The sequence below is a fragment of the Rhinichthys klamathensis genome, unplaced genomic scaffold (assembly GCF_029890125.1).
Source record: "Rhinichthys klamathensis goyatoka isolate OS25496 unplaced genomic scaffold, OSU_Roscu_1.1 h1tg000109l_1, whole genome shotgun sequence".
Classification (NCBI taxonomy): Eukaryota; Metazoa; Chordata; class Actinopteri; order Cypriniformes; family Leuciscidae; genus Rhinichthys; species Rhinichthys klamathensis.
In genome coordinates this window covers 1,851,758-1,861,499 of record NW_026606647.1, presented here as the reverse complement: position 1 = coordinate 1,861,499, position 9,742 = coordinate 1,851,758, and the positions used below count along the sequence as shown (strand labels likewise).

Here is a 9,742-nt window from a genome sequence, read left to right as displayed (position 1 = left end):
GACTTCATATTATTTATTACTGTACATAGACAGGGTGTGGTTTTCTTAATGTTTAATGTATTTTGCAAGTCAATATAACGGCATAGCACAAGCTAACTTTACCAATATAATATAAATGCTGGAACAACTAAAGAATTCAAAACATCACCAGAAATTGATTATTCTGCAGCCTCCAAGCCAAAAACACTGTAAGCCAATATTAGCTTTACCATACAACTTCAACTCCAACCTACAGAGAAATTGGCGAAACATACATTGAAGCTGAAGTAAAGCAGGGCAGAGAGAAACTCAATCAATTATTGATGGTTAAGATGCAGAGAGAGTGCTGCTGCAGATGGAGCAAGGGTGGGTGTTAGGGGGATCTGGAGAACCATTTGTGCCAACATCCACCGAAAAAAGCCTGAACCGGAAGTGCTAATTGCTTTTTGGTTTGAGATCAATTAAAAATACAGTGACAAGTGTTGGTGAAACTAAACTATTTGTCTTCTCACATTAGCTTAAAATAAATGTATTAGTATTTACAGTATTTGGTGAGCTGGTGATTGTTTGGTTGGAAAAGTAAAGTGAGTTGTTGTGTGTACTTGTGGTATAACTGCTATTTTTTTGCAGCAAGATCTTTTTCATATCGGTTAGGTTCATCGCCACATTCAAGGAGTGTGATTATTCTGAAATAAACCAAGCACTTAGCTATATTTAGGAAATGTGTGAACATGGAGACGTGTTTTTGGAGAGCACCACTTTTACTGAACATCTGGTGTGATAGTCTGAACCCTTGGGACTTTGTATTTATAGTCTTAACTGCTAATTCTCCGGCAAGCCCCATAAAACAATGTGCGTGTTACTGTTGAAGGGCCGGGGTATTTCTGTTTTGCCAATTTTTATGTTAGGATATATTCTTTTCCTTTTTCCTCCATTTTCTCTCTATAATTATTATGCAAAGCAGTACAATAGCTTTAATTGTGATTTCATAGTGGGTGAATAATCCTGATGAATGATTTAAATGCATTCAACATGACTGGAGTACATTTCTCATATCCATCAGAAAAATTCACATAAGCCTTGGGATATATAGTCAGGGACTAATTCTTGCCGCAGGACCGTGAATGAAGATGAAATTTATCATAGTCGCGAGACTATCAATGGTCGCGAGAATGCAAGCCAATAATGTTAAAAAATGATATGCTGTCAAAATAACTGAAATATGTATTTGTTTTTTAAGACAACAGATCCTAAATCTTTTACCGTGAATGTTATTCGACGTGTCATATAGTTGAGAAAGAGCAGGCCTCGCATAAGGGAGGGGCTCGTCATAAATCTGACTGTCCTTTTATCAGCTGCCACTGTAATTTATCCGATTTTCTTTCTTTGTGTCTGCTGTTTATTGATTTTGTCTCTGGCTACAATTGGAAACACCTTAAGTTGTGGTTTTGTTAGGACTAAGCACTCCTTGAATTGCTGCTCCTTCAGAAATGCCCCCAAAACGACCTTAAGACATGCTACTTTCAGGAAGAAAACTACGAACAAAACCCCCTACCACCCATGTGGCCTTGAGTCAAACACTTGACCTCAGGTCGCTCCAAAGGGACTGTTGCCATAGTAAGGGAAGTCACATTGGATAGAAAAGCTTCTGCTAAATGGCAAACAGCTTGTGAGGACTATCTGTGTCTTTCTGTGGAGTCTAAGTTTTCCATTTTTAACCAACTGTGCACAAAACTGCTGGAGGATGTCCTATCTATTAAATATTAATGTCACAGTTACGTTCAGTTTTTGTTTTCTGTCTTTGCTTTCTCCCTGCCTGTGTGTTTCCTTATTAGTTACCTTGGTTACTGATTTGATTAGTCATTCTGTTCAACTGTGTCCTTAATAGTTCCCTTTGTTTGTTCCTTGTATTTAAGGCATCGTGTTTCATTTGAGGTTTGTCCGGTCTCGTCAGGTTATCACGGTTGTTACCTTGCCTGCTTTCTACTGAGTTTCGTGTTGTGGATTATTCATTAAAGAATTTTTTAGTCATATTATCATCTTCGTCGTGTGTGTGATCAACGGCCCATTCGTGACAATTAAACAGCATTGTTAATAAAAAGAGTTAGCAAGAAGCACATTTAAATAAAACCAAGATCACACAATAGGCCTACATATTTTGAATCTTGTACTCTGCATGTGTGATTTTGGTTTATGGCGTTTATAGTCTACTAATTAAATAAAAAGTTCATGTTTGTTTGTTGTCTATATAGTTAAATTATACACTCACCGGCCACTTTATTAGGTACCCCATGCTAGTAACGGGTTGGACCCCCTTTTGCCTTCAGAACTGCCTCAATTCTTCGTGGCATAGATTCAACAAGGTGCTGGAAGCATTCCTCAGGGAGTTTGGTCCATATTGACATGATGGCATCACACAGTTGCCGCAGATTTGTCGGCTGCACATCCATGATGCGAATCTCCCGTTCCACCACATCCCAAAGATGCTCTATTGGGTTGAGATCTGGTGACTGTGGAGGCCATTTTAGTACAGTGAACTCATTGTCATGTTCAAGAAACCAATTTGAAATGATTAGAGCTTTGTGACATGGTGGAAGTAGCCATCAGAGGATGGGTACATGGTGGCCATAAAGGGATGGACATGGTCAGAAACAATGCTCAGGTAGGCCGTGGCATTTAAACGATGCCCAATTGGCACTAAGGGGCCTAAAGTGTGCCAGGAAAACATCCCCCACACCATTACACCACCACCACCAGCCTGCACAGTGGTAACAAGGCATGATGGTTCCATGTTCTCATTCTGTTTACGCCAAATTCTGACTCTAACATCTGAATGTCTCAACAGAAATCGAGACTCATCAGACCAGGCAACATTTTTCCAGTCTTCAACTGTTCAATTTTGGTGAGCTCTTGCAAATTGTAGCCTCTTTTTCCTATTTGTAGTGGAGATGAGTGGTACCCGGTGGAGTCTTCTGCTGTTGTAGCCCATCCGCCTCAAGGTTGTGCGTGTTGTGGCTTCACAAATGCTTTGCTGCATACCTCGGTTGTAACGAGTGGTTATTTCAGTCACTGTTGCCCTTCTATCAGCTCGAACCAGTCTGGCCATTCTCCTCTGAGCTCTGGCATTAACAAGGCATTTCCGCCCACAGAACTGCCGCTCACTGGATGTTTTTTCTTTTTCGGACCATTCTCTGTAAACCCTAGAGATGGTTGTGCGTGAAAATCCCAGTAGATTAGCAGTTTCTGAAATACTCAGACCAGCCCTTCTGGCACCAACAATCATGCCACGTTCAAAGTCACTCAAATCAACTTTCTTCCCCATACTGATGCTCGGTTTGAACTGCAGGAGATTGTCTTGACCATGTCTACATGCCTAAATGCACTGAGTTGCCGCCATGTGATTGGCTGCTTAGAAATTAAGTGTTAACGAGCAGTTGGACAGGTGTACCTAATAAAGTGGCCGGTGAGTGTATATATATATACAGTATATATGGTAACACTTTGCAATAAAGTTTCAATTATTAATATTAGTTAACTACATTAGTTAACATGAACTAAGAAATAACGATACATATACAGCATTTAATATTATTAGTTAATGTTAATTTAAACATTTATTAATACATTATTAAATCGAAAGTTGTAATTGTTAACATTAGTTAATGCACTGTGAACTAACATGAACAAACAATGAACAGTTATATTTTTATTAACTAATTTGAACAAAGATGAATAAATACTGTAATAAATGTATTGCTCATTGTTAGTTCATGTTAGTTAATACATTAACTAATGTTAACAAATGAGACCTCAGTGTAAAGTGTTACCATACATATGTTTTATGGTTTACGGAGAGTCAAATAATTATATAAATAGTTCAAATATTTGATTATGACTTCTGGAATGACAGTTAAATGAAGCAAACATTACATGATGTAATACGAAATATATAATGTGGTGATGTGGTATAGGCTAATGTCATATGGCACGTCCCTGTTTTGCGAGTGAAACACTGAGGTCAGATGAAATAACAGCACATTCTCGGTGTCAACCATCCTCACCATTTTTGCGACCGAAAGGACCCGCTCTCTCATCCAGCACCGCGGACAGCGCCTGCGTCTCACGCGAGCCTCAGCAGGAAGTGGCCATCATTCGCTCTTTTCATCGCGCGCGCCCCTCCCACCCCCTTTCCTCTCTCGAGTCCCTCGCAATGACTGGAGAACGGAGGCACAGCACAGAACACGTATGCAGCAGCAGTATCTTTACTCTGGGCTAGTGAAGAGAAAGAGATTGCAGTGTCTGCTTCCGCACCCGAAGTGTGTCCGGATATTCAAAATTCACCAACAGTCGACCAGCCCATCTGAATGCCGATCACTACGTCAACAAACTGATACCTTTCCACGCCGTAAATATCCCATCGTGCGTTTAATTCGCTTGTCCGGTTAAGGCGAGAGCAAACAAAAAAATGTTGGATCCATCCTCCAGCGAAGAGGAATCGGACGGGATAGTGGAGGAGGAAAGCCGAGAGGTGATGGCTCCTCAGTCCGGATCCATTCGCATCTCCCCCAGCAGGACCAGCGAGAGCTCCGATAGGCTCCAACCCGCCAGCCGAGGCTCCAGCGCGCGACCATCCAGCCCGAGTCCGTCGGCCGTCAGCGAGCCAGAAAAGGAGGACGTGGAGAAACTGCAGAGGGAAGAAGATGAACGAAAGAAGAAGCTGCAACTCTATGTCTTTGTGATGCGATGCGTCGCCTATCCTTTCAACGCCAAGCAGCCTACCGACATGGCAAGGCGACAGCTGAAGGTAAGAGCACGAGGTGTCCGGGTCTCACCTTGAGAAAAAACGTTATGCATCATAATGTTCCTTTTATGTCATGATATTATCAGCAAACATTGGATTGAAAACTCTTGCATATGTAGGGTGATATTACTCATTAAGTGAGGAAACATTTGGGAAAAAAGCACCATATCCTTCATGGGACACCTATAAAATCACAGTCTTCATTGTCAGTCTGTTTTTTTTTAAGCTCAGAAGGTCCTGTCGCGAGCCCCCCATATTCGTGCACATTCGGTCAAATTCGGCCGCACGAGACGAGCTCTAATTATAGATATTCTTCAAGAGGCTGATGGACCAAAATAAAGCGGTGTCATTGCCGTAGTACAGTCATGTGACTCGTTCACATTGGAAGTCAGTGGTTGTGTGCAGTCTTGCGGCCATAGGATATTCAGTTCCTTTTGCGCCATCTCTCGCGACACTCATTCATCTTCCAAGGTGACTTTTGGCGTAACAGATGCGAACGCTGAATCCACTGTTCAGAAGGTCAAAAAGCATAACGAACGTATTTGTCATGTCACCTGATTTATGTAAATACCTAATCGTATTTTTACGAGTTTTATTTTTACGCAATTATTTTATTAAGGCATTTTTACTCAAAAGCCTGTTGAAAAAAAAAACAAAACAAGTCTAAATGAAATGCAACAATTCTAAGGCGTGTTTAGAAATTACCCTGAGAGGTTTTTTTTACAGACTTGACTTGAGACTGGAAGAAACGAAAGAAACCTGTTTCAGTTACTAACATACAAATGTTTCCTTGTTCAGAGAGGTATCTTTAAGAGGTCCCAACCAATTCCCCTCAGTTATTGATCCAAGCTATTTACAACATGCTCTGAAACCACAGTTAAGTAACACTCCAGTCTTATACTTACATTCTTATGGTATTTGCTTCCATACACTTTTAAATCAATTAAGCGAAAACTAAAAGATTTTGATAATTAAACATTACAGGTCTAGAAAGACTGTTGTCAGTGTATGGATTTGACTGGACATTATGTTAGTGTTATTTTCATAGTAGCCTATATGTAAAGAAAAGAAACAAGTATATGGCAATTTAATTTCAGGCATATACGTGTAATGTGTAAATATCACATTTTTAAATAAAAAGCTATTTGTCAACGTGGTTGTAGATTTGGTTATGCAATATTCGTCAGATGAGAACACGATAGACTTATTCAGTGCAGCATCACGTGAGGTCGAAGAGGTCTTTATAGATGTAAAAGCTGTGATCAATAACATTGTATGGAATACCTGCTGTTTGTCATTACAAGATGTCAACGCTCTGATCTTCACAATGCATGCCGGTTCAGTCAAGTAAGTCAGGGCTGGTGGCATTTGGGTCGTTACAATGAATCTCAGAGTTGAGTCACTGTTGAGGTCCTTTAGGTTCAATAGAATCACTGCAGTCAATCACTTCAGTGACTCAGAATCATCCATATGAATCATCGACATGAAGGATGTCTATCAAGAATAGGGTCGAAAGAATGGTATTACTCTGTTTTTTGTTGACTGCATTTAAGACAGCACTAATATCATTGAGATGAACATTGTGGTGAATGGTAAAGATCAGTGGCTTTATTAAAAAACTTCTACATACTGTAGATCCATGCACCATCAAACCGGAGGTAAAGGGTTCCAAGATTCAACAAAGTGAGGCTGAAGCACTCTTTTGTGCATCAGGCTATCTATAGAGTTGAATAACACTTCAAATCAAAAATCAAGAGTATAAGCGAAGGTGTTGTAGTGTTGTAATTGTATAAGCGTATTAGAGTTTAAGGGAGTGATTGTAATGTATAGTTTTGTGTGGATCAAAATGTCAATGTTTATTGGATGTTGATTGTTGTAAACACGTATACATTTCTTTCCTCTGCTGAACACAAAAGTTGTTATTTTAAAGAATATGGGTAACCACTATCCTCTTTGAACTATCCCTTTAAGAACTATCATAATAATGACTCAGAATAGAAGCACAAGATGTGTCATTCTCCCTGCAACAAAATCACCTGCATGACCAAATTGTCTTTATAATATAACATAATATTTTAGGTAACATCATAATCAACATGTGAGCAATAACCTGATAAAGAACATATATTGTTTACCTGCTTTTGCAGTCAAATAGCAGAGAAAGAAAATCAAGCTCCCCCATACACATAAGAAATAATGCACAAAGGAGATTTGATTTTCTTTGAGATAGAAAAATGTGATTACTTAATGAGACATATGCTACAGCCATTACCTTCAATTCCCTGAGCTCCTCTGATATCACATTAGCTGAATAAGCACTCATAAAACTACTAGTCAAGCTTTCTGCAAATAAATTAGTGCAGCCTAAAGAGATGAAAAAAAAAATTAATTATAATTTTTAGTGATGATATCTTCACCCAAAAATGCTAATGTGTGTATCCAATTTTTGCTATTTTTTAACAAGAAATTCTATTTCATCGGCACTCCAGACAAACATACAATACAGTGTTTTTGATAGTTTGAACTTGTTTTTATCTTTCTTTAGTATGTTATTTTGTATAATAAATTGGAGTTAATGTGTACATATGTTGGTCTTTTTTATTTTCCGTTATCAATAGGCCCATATGCAATGACTCAATGAGTTTGTTCAGATTTATATTTAGTGAGTAAAGAAGTAAACATCAAGCCATCATATAGCAACTTGAATCCCATTTTTTTTTTTTTTTTACTGAATTCACTGAATGAATACTATTGGGTTAAGTTAACTACTATTGCGCTATGATATGATGATATGATATAATACTTTATTGTCAGACAAATCTGACTTTTTTCTTGCATGACAGTATCTATGTTTGGAACAACTTCAGGGTGAGTAAATGACTTTTTGGGTGAACTATCCTTTTAAAGGGGCTATATGTAGAATTCAGAAACCCTTGTCATTAGCGCACCGGTGGCCGTTAAGTGAACTGTAGCCAGCGACTTATTGCTCGTGCTTGTGGTGAACGTGATTCAAGGCCCCGATATACCCATGGCGAAGTTATTTTTTGTTCTTCTTCACTTAGAAATTATATACCAACATCCTGGTGCCGTCCAGGCTGCTGAAAGTGACGTTTAGATGAATATGTAAATATTTGCTGTGCCCTTTCCTCTCAATAACAAAATAATCACACAACAAAAATGACACCAGTGAGAAAGCAGGAGATAGAAAGCATCTGATCTTAGCGATATGGATATATTGTTTTACATTTTCGGTATAAGCTGTTCACGCATGGACAATAAAAATGTGATTAATATAAAAATACATGAGAATTCTTACAGCCCCTTTAAAGGTTAACTAAAGCCATATGCATTGGACATTATAATCTATTATAATATAATATTTTCTCCTTTAGTTATAATTCAATTCAATTCAATTCAAATTTATTTGTATAGCGCTTTTCACAATACATATTGTTTCAAAGCAGCTTTACAGAAAGTGCATTTCAGAAATGTACATAGAAGAATATAGTTAGTTAATCATCATGTATTAATTTAGGGCATAATATATCGCCGGCGTTGAGTCGTCTCTTCACAGGCGTCGAGTCGTCTCATCGCAGGTGTTGGGGCATCTGAAGTCTCCGTGAGAGGCTTGATACAAACTGGAGCTGACGAACGCTATTTACCTCGGGACTAGCGTCCCGAGATAACAGCAGAAAAGCAGATGGGAAATAATTAGCGTAGCTGCTGTTCATAATATTAATGCATTCGATCTGATTCAACAATAGAAGGTAAGCATTATGTGAATGCTTGGCTAAAGAGATGCGTCTTTAATCTAGTTTTGAACTGGGAGAGCGAGTCTGAGCCACGAACAGTATCAGGAAGGCTATTCCAGAGTTTAGGAGCTAAATGTGAGAACGCCCTCCCTCCTTTAGTGGACTTAGATATCCTAGGAATGACCAGAAGCCTCGAATTTAGTGATCTTAACGAACGCGATGGATTGTAGGGCGATAGAAGGTCCATTAAATACACAGGAGCTAAACCATTTAGGGCTTTATAGGTCAGTAGTAGTACTTTGTAATTGATACGGAACTTAATAGGTAACCAGTGCAGAGATGATAAAATCGGTGTTATATGATCAAATTTTCTTGACCTAGTAAGAACTCTAGCGGCTGCATTTTGCACTAACTGTAGCTTGTTTATTGAGGATGCAGGACAACCAGCTAATAAGGCATTACAGTAATCTAGTCTCGAGGTCATGAATGCATGAACTAACTTTTCTGCATCGGAAACAGATAGCATGTTACGTAATTTAGCAATGTTTCTAAGGTGGAAAAAGGCAGTTCTTGTAACATATGAAATATGATTTTCGAAAGACAAGTTGCGGTCTAGTATAACACCCAGGTCTTTTACTGTAGTCGATAAGGTAACAGGACATCCTTCTAAATTAAAGTTGTATTGTAAGAGATTTTGTGGGTAGTTTTTTGGACCAATAAGTAATACCTCCGTTTTATCTGGATTTAATAGCAGGAAATTACACGTCATCCAGCATTTTATATCTTTAAGACATTCTGTCAATTTTGATGAGTTAGTGTTTTCATCTGGTCGTGATGAAATATATAATTGAGTGTCATCAGCATAGCAGTGGAAATTAATTCCATGTTTTCTTATAATATTACCAAGTGGCAGCATATATATTGAGAATAGCAGAGGGCCTAACACCGATCCTTGCGGCACTCCATAGTCTACTGACGTTATCTTCGATTTTTCCCCATTTAAACAAACAAAATGGTAACGGTCCGATAAGTACGATCTGAACCAGCTTAATGCCTGTCCCTGAACACCAGTGTAGTTTTGTAGTCGATCCAAGAGTATTTTGTGATCTATAGTGTCGAACGCAGCGCTAAGATCGAGTAGAACTAATATTGAGATACAGCCTTGGTCAGAAGCTAAAAGTAAATCATTTGTAATTTTAACTATAAATCA

At 38.6% G+C, this 9,742-nt stretch overlaps 1 protein-coding gene across 17 annotated transcripts in view; it reads left to right on the top strand.

The window, feature by feature from the left end:
* Positions 1–4,168: 4,168 nt before the first annotated feature.
* Positions 4,169–9,742, top strand: part of cadpsb (Ca2+-dependent activator protein for secretion b) — a 100,234-nt gene continuing 94,660 nt past the window's right edge. For 10 of the 17 annotated variants that reach the window (XM_056253781.1, XM_056253772.1, XM_056253771.1 and 7 more), the window contains exon 1: positions 4,171–4,783. In XM_056253781.1, coding sequence (XP_056109756.1) covers positions 4,445–4,783 — 339 coding nt within the window. In that variant the 5' untranslated portion in view covers positions 4,171–4,444. Of the gene's footprint in view, positions 4,784–9,742 lie in introns of all 17 variants that reach the window. The other 7 variants (XM_056253778.1, XM_056253779.1, XM_056253777.1 and 4 more) reach the window with 2 other exon arrangements.